Source organism: Bufo gargarizans, chromosome 4 (assembly GCF_014858855.1).
Source record: "Bufo gargarizans isolate SCDJY-AF-19 chromosome 4, ASM1485885v1, whole genome shotgun sequence".
Taxonomy (NCBI): domain Eukaryota; kingdom Metazoa; phylum Chordata; class Amphibia; order Anura; family Bufonidae; genus Bufo; species Bufo gargarizans.
In genome coordinates, this window is record NC_058083.1 from 215,004,595 (window position 1) to 215,031,224 (window position 26,630).

A 26,630-nucleotide genomic window follows, 5' to 3' on the forward strand; every position below is an offset into this window, starting at 1 on the left:
TGTAGCGCATCAACTGAGCTAGCGCATCAACCCCTACACTGCTGTCGTTGGGATTTTGGGGGGGGGGGGGGGGGTGTAAAGTTTGGTATTTTGGGTGGAGGCAAAAGGCGAAATGATCTATTAGGGGAACTCCCCATTTTGCTGAAATCTGGGAAAAGCCTTGTTGTATAGGCTCCATTCCCCTGACTGCAGTTGGACCCGGCTTCGGTAGTCTGCTGTTAAATTTAGGTGACCCTTTATATTGATTGTAGAGTGTTCTTGCATGGCTTTTTGCCCAGGAGAAGATATTCTCCATCATATTGCTTAGGACTGGACTTCTTGTTCTCCCTTGTAGATTCAAGTATGCTACCATCGTTGTATTTTCCGACCTTATTTGTACGTCTTTCCTTAATAGGTTTGAAGATAATACTTTCAGGGATTCCCAAGTGGCTAAGAGCTCTCTCTGATTTAAAGACTGTGTGACCTGACTTGTTGACCAATGTCCCTTGAAAGAGAGTCCTAATGCACTCCCCAGCCCTAAAGACTTGCATTGGTAGTTACTACTGTCAAATCTTCGTCGCCCCAGGGAACTCCTTTTTGAAGATTATCTTTATCCAGCCACCATGCTAGTGAATCTTTTACCGACTCGTGTCTGAAGATTTTTTCCTCTAACGAATCCTGATCGCTGTTCCAATTCTCCAGCAACCAATGTTGAGTTTCTCAAGAATGGCTCTGAGCCCATCTGACTGCCGGAATACAGGCCGCCAGAGAGCCCAGCAGAATCATAACGTCTGATTGTACAGCATTGAAAAGCTATAAATTCCGACACGTGTCTTATGTTCTCTATCTTTAGAGGTGGCAACAGTTTTTTTTTGACTGGTTGAGGCTAGAAATAGATCCAGAAAAATTATTTTTTTTGGACAGGTGAGGGACTTAACTTTTCCCCAATTTATGATCCACCCCAAACGATAAAGACGTTGGCAGGTCAGAAACATATTTCTTTCCAAACATGACGCAGAACTCTTTACTATTAAAAAGGTTGTATAAGTAGGGGGTCACCGATACACTTGGTATTGTTAAATGAGCCATTATTCCACCATGAAGTTTGTAAAGACCCTGGGTGCCGATGTGATACCAAACAGAAAGACTTGAAACTAAAAATGGTGGTACAATATTCCTTTTAGATAAACCTGCAAAATGTTTGACCTTCCGGACAAATTGGAATATGGTGTTAAGCGCTCTTGAGATCTAAGGAAGCCATAATATCTCCCCAGATTTATATTGGACTTTATGATCTCCATTTTGAATTTCTGATAGCAAATAAACTTGTTTAGATTTAAGCTATTTCCGCAGTTTTGCTAAAAAAACAAAAAAAAAAAAACAAACCTGGGAGTAATATCCTGTCTCTCTGTTTTTGGGGCACCGGAATGATTGCTTTTAAAATTAAAAGATCCAAAATGTCTAATTCTCCAAATCTTTTAAACAGATGTGATTCTAAACACATCTGTAAATGGGGGCGGGGAAGGAATAAAAGGAAATACAGTCTCCCTCTTTTATAATGTTTACTATCTAGGTGTTTGTGGCGATACCTCTCCAGTCGTTTAGACTTGTTTTTGGCGTCATTGCTTGACTGACACTATTTTTAGGGGTAAATAGAATCCCTTTGTTTCTGACTGTTTTGAGTTGTACCTTTGGCTGTTCATTTGGACTGAAAAAAATTGTCCTTTTTTCTATTTACGAAAGGGAAACTTTTTTAATGTTTATTTTTTTTACTTTTGTAGCCCCTCTAGGAGACTACAATGTGCAGTACTCACAGCTTAGACTAGTTCTATGGAACTACAGTCTAAGCAAAAATAAATCTATTTGCAGTTATCCTATGGGGTCTCTTCAGAGAGCACATTAGAACGTAGGCACAGCTTCCCAATCGCCGCACAGGGGAGCCAGTTATAATGTTTTTTCGCCATTTACAACACGGCATCTAAGGTGTTAAATGCCAATGATAGGCATTATTGCCAGTCACAAACATTAGCCCCTGGCATTTGCGGTTTAAAACATAAGAGACCTGCCCGCTATAGCGCTCACTGTACATAAAAGTCAAAATGGCCAATTCACCATTTTTTGGTCGCTTCACCTCCCACAAAAAAAACTGAATTAAAAAAAAAAAAAAAAAAAAAAAAAGTGTAACGCACACCCCAAAATGGTATCAATGAAAAGTACAAATCACCTCGCAAAAAAACGAGCCCTTACACAGCTCTGTACACATAAAAAAAAAAAAATAAAAAAAAAAGTTATGGGGGTCAGAATATGGAGATGCAAAGAAAACATTTTTTGTTGCTTTCTTTTCAGTATTAAAACGCAAAAAAATTAAATTAAAATAAACTATCCATATGTTGTATCATTGTAATAGTAATGAAAGAATAAAAATAAAAAGGTCAGTTTTACCACGCAAGAAACACTGTAAAAACTAAATCCATAAAACTGTAGTGGAATTGTGGTTTATAATTCAACCCCATTTGGAATATTTTTCCACTTCCCAGTACATTGTATGCAACCGTAAATGGTGCAGTTAGAAAGTGCAATTTGTCCCACAAAAAACAAGCCCTCATATGGCTATGTAAATGGAAAACTAAAAAGAATTAATGCATCTTTGTGTATCGGATGCGAACCCATTCATTTCAATGGGGCTGCAGAAGATGCAGACAGTACACTGTGTGTTGTCCGCATGTCTCTTCCACCGCCCCGCAAAAGAGATAGATCATGTCCTATTCTTGCCCGTATTTGAGGACAAGAATAGGCATTTCTATCATGGAGAAGGATGTTCCGTTCCACAAAATGCGGAAAGCACACGGATGGCGTCTGTGTTTTGCAGACCGCAAAAATGGATACGGTTATGTGAATGAGCCCGTAGTGAGTATTTCCAACTAATATTTACTTTCACCTAGGTGAAAGATATTAGAACACCTGTGACTAAGATGTGACCAAGTATTTGGGGTTCAACGACATTGCATGCTGGAAGAAATTAGTCGTCTCAACATGCAAAAACAGTAATATACAGGATGATGAGGCTTCATGCACATAACTAAGAATCTTGCAGTCCTCAAACCACGTATCTGCAAAATACAAAAGCGGTCTGTCTGCCGTCCGCTTTTTAAATTAGTGAACCCATTGGCCTGTTTGCCTAGGCCATTTGACTTCACGTTCATCGGTCACATGGCCTAGGCGCAGCTCAGCCCCAATGAAGTGAATGGGGCTGAGCTGTGATACCAAACACAGCCGCTGTAGAGTTTACAGTGCTGTGCTTGGTAAGCGTGGAGAAGGCCTCAGCACTCACAGGAGCGCTGGTGCTCTCGCAAACAGGCGAGGCTCCCACTGAACAGATACTTATGACTTATACAGGGAATAGGTCAGTTACAAAGTCTCGTAAAAATTTCTTAAGCTACGCCTCTATCCATACCCAGAAAGGGTTCACAAGATTTTGAGAAAACAACTCCTCCCAGCATGCTCTGAAGGTCTAGAGCTGTCATGGAATGGTGGGAGCTTTAGTATCTTAAAAGAATCATTGAAGGGTCTTATGTACTCTGGAAATGCTACTTATCTATTTTGTATTGCGATACTGCCTGGCATTGGAGGCAGTGGGGGTCACTTAGAAGTGAATTTAGCTGGCATTTAAGGGCTCTTTGAGCATGGCAGCAGACATTATCTGCCAATAGGTTACAACACAACAGCAACATAGCAACCATAGCATCACGTGGTCATGGAGCAGACCACTCTGAAATTTATCTTAAAACAATGGACTTGCCTGTGTCAGAGGACAAAACATACTGATAGGGAGATGTGGGAGTGGGACATACACAGACCTCTCAGGACAGCACCTTAAATCCAAGAAAGCTGGGAAATATGACAGACTAAGACATCATTCAAAATAGGAGTTATCTAACAGTTAAGACCGCTGTGACTGGTAGAATGTTATGGGGGGAGGAATCTGTGGATGTCACAATATGATGGCAACATCTGTAGCTAGTAGACTGCTATGGGGGCATCTGTGATAGCCATATTGTGATGGCAACATCTGTAGCTGGTACACATGTTATGAGAGCCAGTCTTCTACACATTCCCAATGTTGGTGCATACTGGTCGACTCACTTGGGTACGAAAACAGCTTTGTCTTTAACTCTACCCACAAGTGTTCAGTTGGGTTGAGGTCTGGGGACTGTGGGGGTCAATCCAGCATCTCTACTTCATTGTCAAGTATCCAACACCTTTGGCTGTGAAACAACCCCAGCCAACGGCTATCTCCGCCAAACTTGACAGTTCCTTCACTTTCTCGATCTACAGGGTGGGCCATTTATATGGATACACCTTAATAAAATGGGAATGGTTGGTGATATTAACTTCCTGTTTGTGGCACATTGGTATATGTGAGGGGGGAAACTTTTCAAGATGGGTTGTGACCATGGCGGCCATTTTGAAGTCGGACATTTTGAATCCAACTTTTGTTTTTTCAATAGGAAGAGGGTAATGTGACACATCAAACTTATTGGGAATTTCACAAGAAAAACAATGGTGTGCTTGGTTTTAACGTAACTTTATTCTTTCATGAGTTATTTACAAGTTTCTCTTTGTTTACAGCCCTTGACATGTCGCCGAGGTTAACACGTGCGGAGCGGATAGAAATTGTGTTGATGTCTGGTGAACGCAGTAACCGGGTCATTGCAGCAGATTTCAATGCAAGACAGCTTACGAGACCATCCATCTCCCATGCTACAGTTAGCAAACTGCTTGCTAAGTTTCGTGAAACTGGTTCAGTATTGGATTTGCCAAAATGTGGACGCATGAAATCTGTCACTAATGAAGAAACATCAGTGGCTGTCCTAGCTTCATTCAGCAAGAGACCACAGCGTAGCACTCGCCGCATGTCACTGGAGAGTGGCATTAGTCGAACATCCCTTCGGCGGATATTAGCTACTCACAAATGGCACCCTTACAAACTCTAGCTACTGCAGCATCTCAACGAGGATGACCCAGATCGGCGCACTGAATTTGCAGAATGGGCAAAACAAAAATTGGAACAGGACCCTCAGTTTATGCAGAAGATTTTGTTCAGTGATGAGGCAAACTTATGTGAATGGTGAAGTTAACAAACAAAACCACCGCTATTGGTCTGACACTAACCCACATTGGATAGATCCCAGACTGTTGGAACCAAAAAATTTATGGTATGGTGTGGTATATGGGGTACAAAGATAGTGGGGCCATTCTTCATCAATGGAAACCTCAAGGCCACTGGATATGCGAAATTGCTACATGATGATGCTTTTCCCCCTTTATGCACTGAAGCTGGCACGTTCCCTGAGTTTTTCCAGCAAGATGGTGCACCACCACATTATGGGTGTCAGGTCCGAGCATTCCTAGATGAACAGTTTCCTGGAAAGTGGATTGGTCATCGTGGGCCAGTTGAATGGCCCCAAGGTCTCCTGATCTGACCCCCTTAGACTTTTATCTTTGGGGTCATCTAAAGGCAATTGTCTATGCTGTGAAGATACAAGATGTGCAGCGCCTGAAACTACGGATACTGGAAGCCTGTGCTAGCATTTCTCCTGCAGTGTTGCTATCAGTGTGTGAAGAGTGGGAGAAGAGGGTTGCATTGACAATCCAACACAATGGGCAGCACATTGAACACATTTTATAAGTGGTCAGAAACTTGTAAATAACTCATGAAAGAAAAAAGTTACGTTAAAACCATGCACACCATTGTTTTCCTATTGAAAAAACAAAAGTTGGATTCAAAATGTCCGACTTCAAAATGGCCGCCATGGTCACCACCCATCTTGAAAAGTTTCCCCCCCTCACATATACTAATGTGCCACAAACAGGAAGTTAATATCACCAACCATTCCCATTTTATTAAGGTGTATCCATATAAATGGCCCACCCTGTATTAGCCCCCTTTTCCCTTGTTTCTTCCAGACCCATTTGACTTTCCTCTCATTGCTCCAAATCACCAATTTCCAATCTTCTACTGTCGGCTGTTCGTACTTTTTTTTTGAAAACTCAAGTCAACGCTTCTTATGACAGATATTGAAGTCGAGGCTTCTTCACCTTTTTTCTGGCCAGACTTGTGTAATGACTTGTGTAATATGCGTTGCACGGTGCTTGCATGGACGTCTGTGATCTCACTATTACAAAGCAAACAAGTCACCTCCACTGCCGTGTTTGCCGCGCCAGAACTGATAGACCTTGTGACAAGCTGACTTGCTGACTAATATTTTGCCTGGACGTCCACCTCTTGGCTTTGGAATGGATGGACGGACTTCATTTTGTATTCTTCCAACTGTCATGACACTCACATGAAGCAGTTTGGCAATTTTCTTGGCCGAGATACCGCTATCAATGAGTTGGACGATACCGTTTCTCTTTTCTTCGGAAAAATTCTTTATGGCTGCTTCTAAATTCAAAACAGTGACCTTTCACTTTGGAGTCAACCTAATAACACACTGTGCTATTAGGGAATGTGACAGGTTGTAATTTGTAGTACACAAGAAGAAAAAGATTGTTCCATCACCAGGAGCAAAACAGCAACAATGCAGTTACATGACAAGAATCTGCATAACTAATCATATGTTAAATAGATGCAAGTTCAATTTATATATCAGATAGCCAAGATGATTGTCTATAAAATCATGGTAGTCTCACGCTCGAAGCTGTAGTGGATGGTGAGATATGGAGGCTGAAAGTCAAAAGTTCAAAACATTGATACCCTTTCCCTTTTGCTTGTCAGTGTAAGTGGGCATCTTAGGCATACTGCTGCTCTCGGGATATTGGAGGGTATGTTTTACGCAGGACAGGTCTTTGTTTTGACAAGTACCTGGAGTGGAGCTAACTACACAGCATGCCTCTGTGCTTTAGCGGGTGATGGAGCTGTAAAACTGCATCAATCACACAATACAGGGGCATCTGTGGCCTGTATGGCCTTCCCTCCACTTGCATGCACCAGACATGCCAAATGGGGTAGTGTCGCTCCACCAGCTCAGTTAATTAACATACAGTGATCCCTCAAGATACAATGGCCTCAGGATACAATATTTTCAACACAAGATGGGTCAGAAAAGACCATTGTAAGTTGAAACTAGATTCAACATACAATGCCTTACACCAATCAAGGCCACCTCTCTGGTAAAACAGCTGCATTCCTGACTGTTATATGTAAGAATATGTTTAAAATGACTTAGTTATCTGCTTATTTTTCTTAAATCTTCATTTTTCTCTCATCTTGGATGACATTTTGCGGCTTTGGAACAGATTACTCAACTTACAATGGTCGACCTGGAAACAATTAATATTGCAACTTGAGGGACCACTGTATTGTTGGCCATGTGCTGTAACAGTAAGGTGTTGAACAGGGATTTTTTTTTTTTAAGGGACACATCGGGATTTAAAGGTAGGCTTCCTAGAATCATACAGCTGGGTCTGGGATGGTTGGAATGTGCACGTTGGGTGTTGTATTTATTTTAAACAGGATTATTTCTATCATTTTCCAAACATCTATTCAAATAAGATGTTTATTTAGGGGGTTTAGTAGTTGTTACGCCAGTTAAAATTTAGCAGGTTGCAATCCTATTAATTCTACTAAATTAATGATAACAGGCCATATAGAAAAATACATTTTATTCCACTGCATGATCACAGTACACCATTCCGATTTATAGCACTTGTGTTTCATATTATTGCTGGAAGTCTCACCTCAGCTTCTGGCTTAGTGTCAAACCTGGCATGTAATCAGCTTAAAACCCTGTTAGTTTATAAAAATGTTGCCGGAAAGAATGTAAACAGTTTGAACTCTTTTGGTCATATTTTTTATGAAAAAGATCCTCAAATGGATTTTCCTGTCTTTACTTCATCAATGATAGAACGGAAACCTAGAAATGAAAGAAACGAAAACAATACTGTTGGAATATATAAAAGCAGCAAGTTGAATAGCCAGAACTTGGCACTTTGAAACATGCCGATTAATCTTCTAGAGCAGGTATGCCCAACCTGCGGCCCTCCAGCTGTTGCAAAACTACAACGCTCAACATGCCCATATATCTGTAGGCTGTCCATGCATGCTGGGAGTTGTAGTTTTGGAACAGCTGGAGGGCTGCAGGTTGGGCATCGCTGTTCTAAAGCTTAAGTTAAGACAGGTATGACACATTAGTCGAAACACACACACACAAATCACACTACAAAATTTGTATACCCAAAGCTGTTTTTGTTTTTTAATCCCTTACTGGATACACCACTGGAGCATGCTGCCAGGGTTGGACTGGGGCTCCTTATGCCAAGCAGAAAAAAAAGTCTCGGGGCCCAACGACCATATAATCAATAAAGTCTATTAGGTTTTGATTCAAAGAAATAGACCTTAGTGGCAATTTATTGTCTCCAAAGGCAATTCTAAACATTCATTGGTGACATTGGCGCGGGCAGCTTCAGAGCCCGCAGTTTTCATTGGGGCAGTGGTGGCCGCATCACAGGAGGGAGAGACTCCGTCCCTCCTTCTCTGCTGTGCCGCCGAAGAGAACATAACGTACGCAAAGCAGCGCTACTGACCTTCTACAGCATGTGGGCTGTGCGCTGCCAGGCTGTTCCATGCTACATAGAAGCGCCAGGCTCTTACCCTTTCCTCAGCAGGTACCGTATATGCCAGGATCAATGTCAGTTACATCACAGGCTGATGTCCTTATGCAGTACAGCCTTCAATGTATCGGCCACATGCAAAACGCAGGCCATTCACCCTCCCCTGTATTCGTCCTATAAGACGCACCATTACGCATGCATCATTTTTACCCCACTTTGGAGGGTGAAACATACGGTATATGTTTAACATCATATAAAGCACAAAGTATTTACATTCTCATGCTTGGCACATATCCACACATTTTAATGAATTTTCATGCTGGGATAGTTTCAGAGACATACAATTGTCCCTTTATACTTATTTTCTCACCTCTTTAAGTATCTGACCAAGGGACTCTTCGCACTTTATAGGTTTCCTGAACAAATATAAAAGTTATGGTACAGAAAAACTAAAAAAGTTAAAAAAGCCTCCAGGGTAAATGTTATTTTATCACAGCATTCCAACATGGATCAAACTCTGAGGAGTACATTCATCAAATGAAATGTGCCAGAAATATCAGCAAAAGGTTGCAAGCATCACTTACCGTTCAGTCTTGGTGGAGATCAATATTGAGAATTTGCACTCCTGGTCAGGAAGGTAAGTGGAAGGCACAACAATATACTGCCCAGGAGCAAGATCACAGATTTTTGACACTTCCAAGGAGTGACTATGTGGAATGCAGCTGGCACACGGTTCTTGTGAAAATGGCGAGGTGCTTCCATCAGCTGGTACCTAAAGACAAATGTAAAAATGTATTTGTTTAGACACATACATTGAAAATACTTAAAATCAGAGAAGTACTTGAAGTTTCTGAGCACCAATGCAAAATATGAAGAGAATGCCCCACCTCCCATGTCATTTATAACGTCTTATATTTGATACTTCAGAAGAATACAGGTCATCATCTTTGTATGTGACTGGACACCACCTGCAGACTGTAGTAGATGCTCCTTAAAATTGGTCTCAAAATTTGGTCTCTAGGGACCAAAACTTTTGATAAGAACAACAGTGAGGCCTAAACAAGTTACTTATTTTATAGTTATGTACAATATATGTTTCTGTTATTTAAATGTATAGGACCAATGCATTATTAGTTATTGACAATGACAGCTATAATTATATTTGTCCATAGATATAAAATTTATTACACAGGCAAAATAAATGAGACTTACTAAGTACACATGGAAACCAATGGCATGGCACCGATTCTGCTGATTTTGCTGGCAAAGTGTCACCTTTACCACATGGGAATTACGGGGCACACAAAATGGAATGGCTGGGTTGAGATGATAAGAAGGAAAGTTCCTGCTGCCTCCTGCACTGGTACTCTTCTTCCATTGTCCTCTAAGCTCCAGTGTTTCCCATATTCCAGGCATCACATCTTCACTTACCCTCTTCACAGGACGATTGAAGGGTATTTCACTGAATCCAGAAGAGAAAATATCACATTTTTAAAATAAAATGTCACTAAATGTAATTCACTTGCTGAAACAGAGTAATACACAGTACATATTGAAAGAAAATTACCAGTTCTAAGCCTGTAATTTTATAGCTGAATGCAATTAGCAAATATTCCCTCTGCATACATACAGTCATGGCCGTAAATGGCACCCCTGACATTTTTAAAGAAAATGAAGTATTTCTCACAGAAAAGTATTGCAGTAACGCATGTTTTGCTATACACATGTTTATTCCCTTTGTGTGTATTGGAACAAAACCAAAAAAGGGAGGAAATAAAAGGAAATTGGACATAATGTCACGCCAAACTCCAAAAATGGGCTAGACAAAATTATTGGCACCCTTAACTTAATATTTGGTTGCACACCCTTTGGAAAAAAATAACTGAAATCAGTCGCTTCCTATAACCATCAATAAGCTTCTGACACCTCTCACCCGGAATTTTGGACCATTCTTCCTTAGCAAACTGCTGTAGGTCTCTTATTGGAAGGGCGCCTTTTCCCAACAGCAATTTTAAGATCTCTCCACAGGTGTTCAATGGGATTTAGATCTGGACCCATTGCTGGCCACTTCAGAACTCTCCAGTGCCATTTCTGGGTGCTTTTTGACGTATGTTTGGGGTCATTGTCCTGCTGGAAGACCCAAGATCTCGGACGCAAACCCAGATTTTTGACACGGGGCTCTACAGTGTGACCCAAAATCCATTGGTAATCCTCAGATTTTATGATGCCTTGCACACATTCAAGGCACCCAATGCCAGAGGCAGCAAAACCCCAAAACATCAATGAGCCTCCACCATATTTCACTGTAGGTACTGTATTCTTTTCTTTGTAGGCCTCATTCCGTTTTCAGTAAACAGTAGACCACGGGTGTCAAACACAAGGCCCGCGGGCCGAATCCGGCCCGCCAGACCTCGTCATGTGGCCCGCGTAGCCGCCGCCGGCCGCCAGCCTTCACCTTTTATTATCACTACTACAAGCGCTCGCCGAGAGGAGGGAGGAGGCAGGCTGGGAGGACGGGCGCTGGCAGTGTGAGTCATATGTCACGCGCCTGCGCCGCCCACTTTATTAATGAAGCAGGTGGCGTGGGCGCATGACGTATGACTCACGCTGCCAGCGCCTGTCCTCCCGGCCTGCCTCCTGCCTCCTCCCTCCTCTTGGCGAGCGCTTGTAGTTGTAAGTACAATTATACAGTGAGCGGGGCCCGTGTAGTAGAATAGTCACTGCACGGGCCCCGCTGTCATTATAAAAGCAGATGCCGGGTCATTCACTACTACAGGGACACATATGGAGGGGGATCTGTGGATGCTATATATGTGTCATCCACAGATCCCCCCCATAACTGTCATACACAGATCCCCCATAAGAGCCACCCACAGATCCCCCATAAGTGTCACCCACAGATCCCCCATAACAGTGCGTCACCCACAGATCCCCCATAACAGTGCGTCACCCACAGATCCCCCATAACAGTGCGTCACCCACAGATCCCCCATAACAGTGCGTCACCCACAGATCCCCCATAACAGTGCGTCACCCACAGATCCCCCATAACAGTGCGTCACCCACAGATCCCCCATAACAGTGCGTCACCCACAGATCCCCCATAACAGTGCGTCACCCACAGATCCCCCATAACAGTGCGTCACCCACAGATCCCCCATAACAGTGAGTCACCCACAGATCCCCCATAACAGTGCGTCACCCACAGATCCCCCATAACAGTGCGTCACCCACAGATCCCTCATAACAGTGCGTCACCCACGGGTCCCTCATAACAGTGTGTCATCCACAGTACCCCCATAACAGTGCGTCACCCACAGACCCCCCCATAACAGTGCCATCCACAGATCCCCCATAACAGTGTGTCACCCACAGATCCCCCATAACAGTGCCACCCACAGACCACAATTAGTTCAAAACCCACCAAAAGCACACCTTTTGGTTCAAAAATTTTTTTTTCTTATTTTCCTCCTCAAAAACCTAGGTGCGTCTTATAGGGCGAAAAATACGGTAACCCTTACAGTTCTGGAATGTGTTGGATAACACTGACAGCATTATGTCAGTGTTATCCAACACATTCCAGAACTGTAAGGGTTACATAGCATCATAAATCAGTATAATGCTATGTGACCCCAATCAGCGCTTGCAGGTCAAGCTTTCAGAGCTAGTTATTACTTACATTATTACAAAAAACTGTAATAATTGAATGCAGTGACAATAATTTATGATAATAAAGAGTGGACACATAGTCCTACAGATACAACCGGCCCTTTGAGGGTGACCAAACTGCTGATGCGGCCCCCAATGATTGAGTTTGACACCCCTGCAGTAGACTGATGTGCTTTACCAAAAAGCTTTATCTTGGTCTCATCTGTCCACAAGCCGCTTTCCCAGAAGGATTTTGGCTAACTCAAGTTCATTTTTGCAAAATGTAGTCTTGCTTTTTTATGTCTCTGTGTCAGGCGTGGGGTCCTCCTGGGTCTCCTGCCATAGCACTTTATTTCATTTAAATGTCGACAGATAGGTCACACTGACACTGATGCTCCCTGAGCCTGCAGGACAGTTTGAATATATTTGGAACTGAGTCTGCTTATACAGCACCTACCAGTAACCATTAGGTTCCAGGAGAAGTATAAAGTGGGCTCAGCATGCATGTGAGTACTTGCATCCCTGGATCCGATGAAAGCTGTAATGGCACCGGACGGGGTTAAAAGCAGAGTGTGCTTGGCATGCATGCTGTACCTGCGCTCCCTGGACTTTATGTGGCTGTCATGGCCCATAAGAGGTAGGAACTAGTGTTAGGGACCACTCATGAAGGCAACCTTGACGCGGTGAGTGGCTTATTACGCTTTGGCCAAAATGTACACCAATGCCTTATTCAGCATCCAGCATAAAGGCAGGGCAGAGTGCTGGTTGCAGTGTGCGATTGCATTTTGTGTTTTTACATTTATATCTCTATTTCGCCATAGCAATCTGCACCTGCTAGGGGTTGTGCGGGCTGAAATTTTCCATATTTTTCTCTTTGTAGTACGTATTGGAGGCGTGGCGATCTCCAAGCAGTCAAGCACACCTGGCCAGTTAATCTGCCCCCTGGAGGCTGGTTTTAAAGTCAGTATAAAACTGAGTCTGCTTATACAGCACCTACCAGTAACCATTAGGTTCCAGGAGAAGTATAAAGTGGGCTCAGCATGCATGTGAGTACTTGCATCCCTGGATCCGATGAAAGCTGTAATGGCACCGGACGGGGTTAAAAGCAGAGTGTGCTTGGCATGCATGCTGTACCTGCGCTCCCTGGACTTTATGTGGCTGTCATGGCCCATAAGAGGTAGGAACTAGTGTTAGGGACCACTCATGAAGGCAACCTTGACGCGGTGAGTGGCTTATTACGCTTTGGCCAAAATGTACACCAATGCCTTATTCAGCATCCAGCATAAAGGCAGGGCAGAGTGCTGGTTGCAGTGTGCGATTGCATTTTGTGTTTTTATATTTGGAACTTGTTTGGGGCTGCTTATCCACCATCCGGACTATCCTGCGTTGACACCTTTCATCAATTTTTCTCTTAAGTCCACACCCAGGGAGATTAGCGACAGTGCCATGGGTTGCAAACTTCTTGATAATGTTGTGCACTGTGGACAAAGGCAAATCTAGATCTCTGGAGATGGACTTGTAACCTTGAGATTGTTCATATTTTTCCACAATTTTGGTTCTCAAGTCCTCAGACAGTCCTCCTCTTTCTGTGGTCCATGCTTACAGACACACAATGCAAAGACTAAGTGAACTTCTCTCCTTTTTATCTGTTTTCATGTGTGATTTTTATATTGCCCACACCTGTTACTCGCCCCAGGTGAGTTTAAAGGAGCATCACATGCGTGAAACAATCTTATTTATCCACAATTTTGAAAGGGTGTGCGACATTCTGTCCAATTTGCTTTTTTCCCCCTCCCTTTTTTGGTTTTCTTCCAATACACACAAAGGGAATAAACGTGTATAGCAAAACATGTGTTACTGCAATACTTTTCTGTGAGAAACACTCAATTTTCTGGAAAAAGTTCAGGGGTGCCAACATTTACAGCCATGACTGTATTATTCTATGAAGTGAAGAAAACGTCCTCCACACAGGGCTGAATAGGCATTGGGGGAGATTTATAAAGACTGGCGTACCTACACGCCAGTCTGGATCTCCCTGCTCTGGTGTGTGATGTGGCTATTTTATTAAGAGGTAGATAAATCAATAAATTAGGTGCCTCTCTTTCGCGTCATGCTCCAGAGACTGAAGTCTACACCAGCCAGGGGCTGGCGCAGACATCAACTATAGCTTAGTAGGGATGAAACAATTACTCAAAAAAAAAAAAAAAGAAAAGAAAGAAATCATGAAGTGTGAGGAAATTCAGATTCATTGTGAATCAAACTTTTCCTAAACCTCGGATCGAATTCCACTTTGGAGGCTTTGTTTCGCTCAACACTTGCCAACACTAGGTATGAGCGAATCGACTTTGGATGAAACATTCGAAGTAAATTTCCATAAAACTTTGTTTCAATACTGTACGGAATGAGTGGTCCGTGCAGTATTAGCTCAGATTAGCCGAAGTTATATCTTTGCGAAGTCTCGCGGGACTTCGGGTAATAACTTCAAAAATTTATTTTTACTGTTAAACTTTTCTCGAACTCTGTTTCAGCACTCGCTCCGTACAGTAAACAAAGTTTTATGTGTCATCCGAAGTCGATTCGCTCATCCCTAGCCAATACCTTTAAATTCCTATAGGTTGTTTAAAAACTATCTGCAACATTTAACAAAAATCTAATAATCGATAATCTGATTTCTGTTTCCAAGCAAGTTCAATGACATGAATAATACTGAAGTATTTGGGGTTTCCACGGTCACCTGAGTGTGATGGGTCCACTGGAAAGCACACGCAGTAAGAAGTCCCCTTCTGTCTCCCTGAGAAATGTGCTGGGGATAAGAAGATGATATCCTGGAGATAACTCACACCGCAGATGCAGCTGTCTATCATAACAATGTGAGGAGGTGCCAGCCATAGGGGGTGTCAAAATGGTCTTCTGAAGGTTAAAGCGACGCTTTTCCACCTATAGCCAAGGAAAAAGGCAGGGTTTGGGTATTATACAGTGTGAATTGTTGCTAAATAAAACTACCTTACATTTCCATTAACAACCTGTGAGCACCACCCTGTACAATCCGCAGTGTGGTGCTAACAGAACCTTTAAGGCTACAGCTACACAACAACGCTGTTGTGGCTAGGATCGCCGAGTAACGTTGATCCCATGGAAATGAATGAGATCACAGCAACTCAACGATCCTGGCCATGACCAGTGTCGCAGTGTAGCCAAAAAGTCTGGGTGAGTAAAAATCTACAGTAAATTACCTAACTAAAACCTGCAAACAGCACTCTAAAAAGAGAAGAGACAAAAAAATAAAATATATATATATATATTTTTTTTTTTTTGCACTCTCTCTCATCATAAATCAGGCACAGCATTCGGCAGCGCGCCTGGTTATCACAGCCCAGTGTACACTGCCGGGCTATGTTATATCTGTCCCAATGTTTTATTCTGAAACACAGCAACATATCAGAGAAAACATAGGCCCAACATGTTCAACAAGAAGGTGAAGATAAGTGGAAATGGGCAAGGCTAAGATGTACCATTTTGTGCCAAAACTAGACCACAATTCTGCCGCAAATATCTGACTCAAATTAAGTTGGTATAGAGTCTGAAAAGTGTCTATCACTGCACCACATATGTATCATCCAGCCTGAGCCCCTGTGATGAATCTAGTGCAGGTCTAGACAGCCTATCTAAGCTGACTACATCTTTATGATTAGTAAATCTGGGCCATAGTATGCAGCATAGTTTGGTACTTACAAGGAAATTTGTCCCAGAAAATTTGCTCTTCTAAAATAACAATACAATTCTGCCACTGGTTTAGGGTGGCAGAAATGACATGTTGGTCAGTCAGGGCTGTGGAGTCAGTAACCCAAAAGCCTCACACCAAATCTTGAATTTTATCACATTCCAACTGTGGGTCAGAGTCCTTGATATATTGTGGATAATTTAGTAATAACAAATTTACTGTAGTAAAATGGTAACAGTGGGATTTTTATAACTAGCATGTAAGTAATTAGGCTTACATAGAACTTAAAGGTAACCTGTCACCAGGATTTTGTGTATAGAGCTGAGGACATGGGCTGCTAGATGGCCGCTAGCACATCCGCAATACCCAGTCCCCATAGCTCTGTGCGCTTTTATGGTGTTAAAAAAAAACGATTGGATACATATGCAAATTAACCTGAGATGAGTCCTGTACGTGAGATGAGTTAGGGACAGGACTCCTCTCAGGGTAATTTGCATATGTATCAAATTGTTTTTTTTACACACAAAGCACACAGAGCTATTGCGGATGTGCTAGCGGCAGGGGCGTTGCTAGGGTCTCAAAAGATCCAGGGCAAAAGCCCCAATAAATATGTTGCACCACCCCCCCCCTACTTGCTATACAGCAGCACTTACCCGTCACATCCAGGGTCTCCAGGTGACGTCTCCTCTGTCATCATCTTCTCTGTAGATCTTCTCTCTTATCTTCTCCACTCGGTCTGGACAACTTCTCTCAGCCGCCTCGTCTCTGCAGAGTGTGACACACAGACATCTTAGCCTCCTCACATTCTATCATTATCCCCCAACTGGAGTTCCCACAGTGTTATCCTGCTGCTTGCTGTGCCCCCCCCCCCCCCAGGGTGTAACTATAGGGGGTACAGAGGTAGCAGTCGCTACCGGGCCCAGGAGCCTGAAGGGGCCCAAAGACACTTGTGCCACATAAGAAGACACACAAAGCACTGAGGGAAGGGGGACCCAAGCTGAACTCTTGCACCGAGCCCATGAGCCTTTAGTTACGCCCCTGCCCCCCCCATACATTACTGCCCCCTATAGTAATAGTGCACCTCATAGTCCCACCAATAGTAATTCCCTTCTAGGATGCCCTCATTAGTAACACTGCCCCAACCGTGATAATGCTCCTCAACAATGCCCCCATTATTAGAAGAGCCCTCCCATATTAATAATACCCTCACAGAATCCCCAGTAGAAATAAGGCCCCCTATTGTTCCCCCAGTGGTAATAAAGCTCACTACAGACCCCTCAGTAGTAATAAGGCCCCCATAGTGCGCTTAGTAGAAATAAGGCGGATCTATAAGACCCTCCTATAGAGCCCCCAGTAGTAATAAGACCGCCTATAATGTCCCCTGGATCTGCAGTGCCCCCTGCAGTTATAATCCTCCCTTCACCATACAGTCCCATGTAAATAACATCCCCTCCTCCTCAGCCGCCTCCAACGCACAATCCCATGTAAACATCACCCCCTAAGGCTACATTCACACTTGCGTTCGTGCGGATCTGTCCTGTACTTGTACAGGACGGATCCGCACCGATAATACAAACGAATGCATCCGTTCAGGACCGATTCGTTTGTATTAGATTTGAATTTCTAAATCCCAAAATGGATCCGTCCTGACTTACATTGAAAGTCAGAGGGGGATGGATCCGTTTACAATTGTACCATTTTGTGTCAATGCAAAGGGATCCGTTCCATTGACTTACATTGTAAGTCAGGACGGATCCGTTTGGCTCTGCAAGGCCATGCGTACACAAAAACGCTGCTTGCAGCATTTTGGGGTCCGCCTCCAAAATGGAACGGGGGGCCGTACGGAGCCGAACAAATGCATTCTGAATGGATCCGCATCCATTCAGAATGCATTGGGGTTAAACTGATGCATTTGGGGCTGCTTGCGAGAGCCTTGAAACGGATCTCACAAGCGGATCACCAAACGCAAGTGTGAACGTAGCCTAAACATTAAGTCTCATGTACATAAACATCATTCCCCCCCACCATCCCCTTTCAACATACAGTCCCATGTAAATAACATCACTCCCTCCCCTGGCCACCTCAAGCACACAGTTCCATGTCAATAACATCCCTCCCTTCAGCCTTAATATACATCCCAGTTAAATAACTACAAACCCCAGCATTGCTCTGCCTCTCCCTTCACTTACCTCTCCTCATATACAGACATCACCATTAGGCTCCTTCTCTTCACTCCGGTCCAATCCTGCCCTGGTCACATGATGGTGACATCATCCAGGTCATCCTATCACAGCCTGTTTTGCTGATCACATGACCTGTGATGTTACCACAGGTCCTTCATCTCTTCCCAGTTTATTAAATTCGATTGTATTGCCGTTCTGTGTACAGCAATACAGTTGTATCTAGCAGGCAGGGCATTCGGGGCATGGGACAAAACATCCGGGGCCCAGGCCCCGAATATTTTAACCTAGCGATGCCCCTGGCTAGCGGCCATCTAGCTACCCATGTCCTCAGCTCTATACACAAAATCCAGGTGACAGGTTCCCTTTAAAAACATATTTACTGGAATAAAATTAAGTGCACTATGCACTTAATAAATGGAAAACACTGTTATGCATTTGTCCTCAGAATAAGGCCTCATGCAAACGACTGTATTTTGCGGTCTGCAAAAAACGGATCCACAAAAAATACAGTGTGCATTCCGTATTTTGCGGAACGAAACAGATTCTTGTCTGTAATGCGTTCGTGTGCATGAGCCCCAAGTTAGAACACCTCTATATGTATTTCCTAGGAATGCAAAGAGTCATGTTGTACAAGTGTAAATGGGAATAAAAGAAACATGTAAAACGTGTAGCTGCTATATTCCGTGCTTGCCAGAAAAGGGTTGTATGGTAATAAATACCTTCTCACTGGTGCCCACAGCCTGCCTCTGCTATGGAAAGATTCATACTTACCCGCTACCTGCAGCTATTGTCCTGTGTCTGCAGTTAATTTTTTTCCTATCCATCAGGATAGGGCTGCAGTAAACGAATATTTTTGTAATCGAGTATTCTATCGATTATATTTCTCGATTCATCGAGTAATCTAATAAGAAAAAGCTACTTAAAATAACGTACGTAATTAGGTATGTATAAAGTTATTGGTTTGAAGGGGTTAATAACTTTATACATGCCTAATGCCAAGGTGCTTCCATTAACCCCTCCAAACCAATAACTTTATACATGCCCATTGGGTTTGGAGGGGTTAATGGAAGCACCTTGGCATTAGGCATGTATAAAGTTATTGGTCTGAAGAGGTTAATGAAAGCACCTTGGAGGTGCCTTCATTAACCCCTCTCTAAACCAATAACTTTATACATGCCAAGGTGGTGCTTGCAGCCTCCATTAACCACTCTCCATCTGCCTCCCCCCAGCCTCTGATCTGCTTGCCCCCAGCCTCTGATCTGCTTGCCCCAGCCTCTGATCTGGCTCCCCCCCCAGCCTCTGATCTGGCTCCCCCCCCAGCCTCTGATCTGGCTCCCCCCCCAGCCTCTGATCTGGCTCCCCCCCCAGCCTCTGATCTGGCTCCCCCCCCAGCCTCTGATCTGGCTCCCCCCCAGCCTCTGATCTGGCTCCCCCCCCAGCCTCTGATCTGGCTCCCCCCCTCCCCCCAGCCTCTGATCTGCCTGCCCCCAGCCTCTGATCTGCCTCCCCCCAGCCTCTGATATGCCCCCTCTGGTAACGCAACCCCCCCTCCCCAGTATTAATCATTGGTGGCAGTGGCCACAGGGTCCCCCTCCTCCCCCCCCCCCCCATCATTGGTGGCAGTGTCAGTTCCGATCGGAGCCCCAGCAGTGTAATGCTGGGGCTCCGATCGGTTACCATGGCAGCCAGGAGTCACGCTACTGAAGCCCTGGCTGCCATGGTATGTTAGTAGTGAGCAGAGAGCAGCGCATTATACTCACGTGCGCTGTGGCCGCCGGTCGCTCCTTCTGTCTGTGCGGCGGATTGCTAATGCTTACAGCATTAGCAATGCGCCGCACAGACCTATGAGAAGGAGCGACCGCCGGCCACAGCGCACGTGAGTATAATGCGCTGCTCTCTGCTCACTACTAACATACCATGGCAGCCAGGACTTAAGCAGCGTCCTGGCTCCCATGGTAACCGATCGGAGCCCCAGCATTACACTGCTGGGGCTCCGATCGGAACCGACACTGCCACCAATGATGGGGGGGAGGAGGGGGACCCTGTGGGATATGGCCGGCACATTCATTGGTGGTGCAGTGGCTACAGTCCCTCCTCTCCTCCTCTCCTCCTCTCCTCCTCCTTGGTCTTCAGCGGCAGCCGCGCACAGTGGGGAGGGAGAGACTCCCTCCTCCTCCCTCAGCTGTGCCGGCCGCTCAGTCCTGCCTCTCTGGCTCCAGAGGACACGGAAGCGGTGAGTGAGACGCTTAATTTCACTCCCGCTCCGTGATCACGTGATCTGAACGATTCCTCGATGCAGGGAAACTGCATCGATGAATTTTTTGACTCGATTTAATCGAGTTATTCGAATAATCGTTTCAGCCCTACATCAGGAGCATAATAATCTGCTCTGCTGCAGCCAATGACTGGCTTCAGCGATGAGGTCTCTTATGGATATATCAATACTAAATCCGGTTATAGGCCGCAGCAGAGCCAATGATGATGCCCAAACCGTGGACTGGAAGATGGACACACGGGAGCAGGTATGCAGGACCAGAGCGGGAGTGTGATTTTTTGCATTACAGAGGCAAGCTGCAAGCACCTGTGAAAAGTTGCTTATTCTTGGACAACCACTTTAATGCTGTCTTCCTGTTCTGACTGGCATTTTTGAGATACTGAAGGTATGCCTAGTGGTGAGCTTCCTTCTCTGGTCTTTAGAGGAGGAACTTAACACTGAGCAAGTGCAGCACATTGTCAGGCATTGTAACCAAGGGCCTTGGAGGAGCATGAAGATACCTAGTATAAGGGACAGGAGAGGTGAGAACTTATTTTCTATCACCACTAGATCACCCTGCTGATAACGTGTTTTTTTTTTCTAAATAAGGGCCTTAGATTGATAGAACATAAACATATTTATTATTAAACATTTCAAATTTTATATAAAAGTTAATAAATTAAGTTTTGTACCCAAAAACAGGCCTCATGGCCAAGAAAACCCCAATAAAGTGCACATCCACTAGATATAAAAGCAATGTATACATTTTATTAGGCTACAAAAGACACGCAGACATGGTTAAATTTTTTTTAAATATACCAGTGATGTCAAACCTTTTAGAGACCGAGTGCCCAAACGGCAACCCAAAACCCACTTATTTATTGCAAAGTGCCAACACGGCAATTTAACCAGAATACTACAGTCCAATAGTATATATTCCATGTACTTTATCACTTATCTATAATAGCCTGCCTACATTCAGTGCCCTGCCTGTGCTGTTAATAGTGCGCCCTGCGCTGATGAATGCCAGGAAAAGTCTAAGGCATATTGGTACACCATAGACTTTTCCAGGGTGCGGGTGCCCACAGAGAGGGTCTGAGTGCCGCCGATGGCACCCATGCCATAGGTTCGCCACCAGTGCAATATACCATGTGCCGGTACAAAAAAAGACCAGACACCAACACAGTTCCCACCAAAAAACAAAAATATGGGCACAATATATATAGTCCAAAATAGCAGATGCATGAAGTCTGACCGGATGGTAAATATGTAATTTTTCTTATAGTGATTCAGAATTTAACAGGCACTCTGTCACCTGGAGCTGCACATGAAGCAAGTTTTGTTAGTATATAAAGTACCTTTAAAATATACATCAAAATACATAAAAATATATATAAAAAAATGGAAGCGTTAGAAAAAAAATGGTCCACCGTAGGACAGTCAATGATCCTGCAATAGAAAATCCAGCCAGTAGAGGGCGAATTGGAGATACTTCACAATTGTAAAACTTCTTCACAGTCCTAGAAATTCATCTAATAAGCTGAGTACATCATGATAGTTCATAAAAGTAATTTGACGATCAAAGAGGCATGATTCAACATTTAGTAGACCTGATTTTTCATTTTATAATTGAAGCCTGTTCATTATTTTTCACGGTCCATTCAAAGATGATAGGTCATAATAGGATAGTGATTCTTAGTTATTTTGTTAGGCTACTTTCACACACAGACTGATCCGCACCAATAACACAACTGCATGCATCCGTTCAGAACGGATCTGTTTGTATTATCTTTAACATTGCCAAAACGGATCCGTCTTGAACACTATTGAAAGTCAATGGGGGACAGATCAGTTTTCTCTTGTGCCATATTGTGTCAGTGAAAATGGATCCGTCCCCATTGACTTACATTGTGTGTCTAGGCATTGTCAGGTGGACACCAAAACGCTGCAAGCAGCGTTTTGGTGTCCGCCTCCAGAGCGGAATGGAGATGGATCGGAGGCAAACTGATGCATTCTGAGCGGATCCTTATCCATTCAGAGTGCATCAGGGCAAAACTGATCCGTCTTGGACCGCTTGTGAGAGCCCTGAACGGATCCCACAAATGGAAACCGAAATGCCAGTGTGAAAGTCGCCTTAGATGCTTATGCCAGGCTTCTATTACATTGTGCTTTGCGGACTTCTATTAGAGTGCGCTTCACATGGATGTCTTTGCTAGAAGAGTGGGTTACATATTATATTGTTTCTCCTGTCAATTAGTACCATACGCATGTCAGAGCACCCTGCTCCTTCATCAGTGGCTGGCTATCAGTATATTTCTTGTTCGCGCTTTTATATACCCCATGTAGGGGTGGAGCAACATGTGATTATAATAAAAAAGTGGGTAAAAAAAAAAAGGTGGAATGGATCTTCTTTTAATCATACTTTATATGGAGATCCAGATAGTCAAATTGTCTTCATATATGTCTTTTCATTGATTTTCTTAACTATATAATGTATAAAATATAGTGTAACATAACAGGAGCATTAGACTAATGATATTAGAATAATGGTATGTGTAATAATAACAGTAATGATACATTTAAATATTTCTTATCATACGTTTTCATCTGGTTTTACATCAAAAGTGTTTAAGCTGCGTTCTTAATTTGTTTGTTTTTTTCACATAAATATATACTCCATAGTTTGTTGCGCTCATATCGGTCCTTTCTAGTGCAGTCAAATTTAGGGTAGTTGTAGTGTTTCAGGCATCAAATCAGTTGGAGGTATATTACATCTTGTTATGTTCTTTGCTATGTAATTTGTTTTGTTTCTTAAAGTGAAAACTATTGGGAAGGAGCTGTTTAGAGGGAGCTTCCTTTCCACAGCTCCCTCTAAACAGCATCTTCCCAACAGTTTCCACTTTAAGAAACAAAACAAATATAATTAAATTAAAAAAAGACAAAATGAAAAAAATAAAAATAAAATATAGGTCAAAGAGTCCTCAACATTTTGTGCGTAAAGCGCGATGTAATAGAAGCCCAGCACAAGCATCTAACTTGTGAGACACTGAAAAAACACGTGACACGCTGTGCAGCAGATCACCGGCGGACTACTATACACACAAGAGCAAGCCTTGGTGAGTAAAACACGAGTGCTTCAGTGACAGCTCATCACCTGGATATCGCCATTACGGTAAAGTACAACTATTATTTATCTATCTGGGACATATACTAACAACTTGTTATCTGCTTAGAGACACACAAATAAATCTATTACAATTCTCCGTACCAGCAGCCAGCATTTTGATACAGCGATATACCAGTTTCCCAAAATGATATACCTGTATTTGGGTCACATCTTCCTACAATTAACTACTAATGAACTGAAAGCAACTAATATCTAATATTTAACAATAACTAAGAATCACTATCATATTATGACATATCATCTTTGAATGGACAGTGAAAAATCATGAACAGGCTTCAATTATAAAATGAAAAATCAGGTCTACTAAATGTTGAATCATGCCTCTTTGATCGTCAAATTACTTTTATGAACTATCATGATGTACTCAGCTTATTAGATGAATTTCTAGGACTGTGAAGAAGTTTTACAATTGTGAAGTATCTCCAATTCGCCCTCTACTGTCAGGATTTTCTATTACAGGATCATTGACTGTCCTAAGGTGGACCATTTTTTATATATATATATTTTTATGTATTTTGATATATATTTTTTAATTTTAAAGTGTAATATATTTTAATTCATTAAAGGTACGCTATATACTTCATTTGTAGCTCCAGGTGACAGAGTGCCTGTTAAATTCTGAATCACATTATTTCTAAATACGGTAGGACCTTGGGTTAGTCGAATAACAGGAGCACCTGGGTATTTTTTCTTAATTTTTCTTTTCTTAAACCTGTGCGTTTTATCATCGCGTGTGTCTTCTAAAACAAAAAATACAGTATACAATATTAATAACAGATAAGCTAGAGCATTTCTACTGACTCCACCCAAAACTAGCTTAGGCTACTTTCACACTAGCGTTCGGGGCTCCGCTTGTGAGTTCCGTTTGAAGGCTCTCACAAGCGGCCCCGAACGCTTCCGTCCAGCCCTAATGCATTCTGAGTGGATGCGGATCCGCTCAGAATGCATCAGTCTGGCAGCGTTCAGCCTCCGCTTTTTTTTTTTATTTTTTTATTAAGTTTTTGCTATGCTTACTTTTAGAAATTACGTGTTTTTTGTTGTTTTGTTTTTCTGCTGAAGGAGCTGTATGAGGGATAGTTATTTTGTGGGGTGATCTGTAGTTTTTACTAATACCATTTTTGTCATGTTTTAAAATTTGTATTCAATTTTTTTTGTAGGAGGCAACCAAAAAACTGCAATTTGGGAATTGGGGATTTTATTTATTTACACCATTAACCAAGCAAGAAATATTTACTAGATTGGGTCTGTATTTCTTTATATATAAAAAAAAAATAAAAAAATTACGGAAAAGGGGCGTTTTCTGTATTAATATTTTTAAAAACTTTATTCAACTAGCTTTCAAATTTTTTAGTCCCCTGATCACTTGTACTATATATTGTAACACTCCTAAATTACAATGTATATTGATTCTCATAAGCGGCAGAGACATGGCAGGCATGGGGGTCTTCAGAAGGCCCCTCCAGCTGCCATGACAGCGCCCTGCCATTGCGTTTGTGGGGTGAGCATTGGAAGACAAAGAGAAATATTGAGTGCGGCATTTCGGAGTGGTCTCTTAAACAGCAGGCACCTGCAGGGGATTGTGCAGGCGCAGCACCTCAGTAAATCATCACTGTGACATACTCATATGGCACCGAACACCAACTTAAAGCAAGAAGCGGTGGCTAATTCTAAGAAAGCACACAGTGGGCCAGATTTACTAATCCTGCCCATCTAATATGTAGGCAGCATAAACAGACGTATGAAAAACAGAGTATGAAAATGCACCAAATACACCATAGTGGTTCACACCATATGATACATTTGGTAAATCTTTAGATTATTTTTGTCTTACTTTACACAACCTATTGGGAGGATGTATTTGAAATATTTAGTGATTTTTCTTTGATTACACATACATGGCATTTTGCACTGCAATAACCATTAGTGCTAATTAATAATACATTACATATCTGTTCATGCATTAAAAACTACGTTACTTGTGATGCTCCGATTTACTGTACCTTCCAGATATGCAGTCCCACAGCAATTGGAGCTGTACTGTTTGAGAGTTCCCCGTGTAACTGTCTGTAGCTGTGCAGGTTGTTGGAGGCTCCTGTATCAACCCTTGGCCTCTGCATGATGGTTATATACAACTCACTTTGTTCCCGTACACGTAACCAGTACTTTGGGTTATCAGGAAAGCTGGTGTTGTTGCGTGATCCACCTGCATTTTGGCCCTTAATCCAAGAACCATAAATCAGTTGTATATGAGATAGAATGGAACCTATGTAAAGAAAGGCAAGAAGAAATGTACGTTTTGTGATCCTTACAGTACTAGAGAAATTTGACACAAGAACACAAAATGAATGTACACCCGTGCACATACAGTGGCGAACTGTCAGAAGTGGAGTTTGGGTAAATTTAGCAGGGCAGCTGTGATTTTGTAACTCTCTGTGTCAACAAAGTCATATGGTCTGACTGTATTCAGTCACCACTAGAGGGGGACTATTGCCCCTATTGACTCAAAGTGGTTGTCTCTTCTCAGACATTGGTGGGAGAGCGCTAGGATATGCCACTGTCGGACAAATCTGAATTGGGGGGGTTCTGATCTAAGGTCTGATGCGTGTTATAAAGTTAAAAATATGTGTCACGTGCCGGAGGCCCAAGGCAGACCTCTGGGACGACATGCGAACAGGACAAAGGTAAAACAGACAAAAGACCCACAAAGAACTTTATTACAAGTGTAATAAAGGACATGACAGTAGGCAGGTGGGCAATAGTGGTAGAATGACCACAGAACCAAGTGCAGAGGCAAAACCCAGAGAGCGGAGAGCCAATGAGCCCCGTTCTTCACAGAGCCCCTGGTGGTAGGGATGAACTAGGCTGAGGGCTCACTGGTCACACCTCCAGGAAGATCCCAGTACACTTGGCCCCTACCTGCAGAAAACCAACGCAGGTGCAAGCACCAGCAGAAACAGAACTGGAACCCATACTAACACCGGACATGGAACAAACAAGACTAACTGTCACGGCGGGCGTGCACTCAGACTCACAGATAACCCACCA

The 26,630-nt window shown here is 43.0% G+C and overlaps 1 protein-coding gene across 2 annotated transcripts in view; it reads right to left on the reverse strand.

Moving 5' to 3' along the window:
* Nucleotides 1–7,654: 7,654 nt before the first annotated feature.
* Nucleotides 7,655–26,630, reverse strand: part of CAPN10 (calpain 10) — a 47,496-nt gene continuing 28,520 nt past the window's right edge. The window contains exons 7-12 of one of the 2 annotated variants that reach the window (XM_044289794.1): nucleotides 25,586–25,848; nucleotides 14,975–15,177; nucleotides 9,805–10,054; nucleotides 9,177–9,364; nucleotides 8,963–9,008; nucleotides 7,655–7,895 (exon numbers count right to left, since the gene is read on the reverse strand). In XM_044289794.1, coding sequence (XP_044145729.1) covers nucleotides 7,869–7,895; nucleotides 8,963–9,008; nucleotides 9,177–9,364; nucleotides 9,805–10,054; nucleotides 14,975–15,177; nucleotides 25,586–25,848 — 977 coding nt within the window. In that variant the 3' untranslated portion in view covers nucleotides 7,655–7,868. The remainder of the gene's footprint in view (nucleotides 7,896–8,962; nucleotides 9,009–9,176; nucleotides 9,365–9,804; nucleotides 10,055–14,974; nucleotides 15,178–25,585; nucleotides 25,849–26,630) is intronic. The other variant, XM_044289795.1, reaches the window with a different exon arrangement.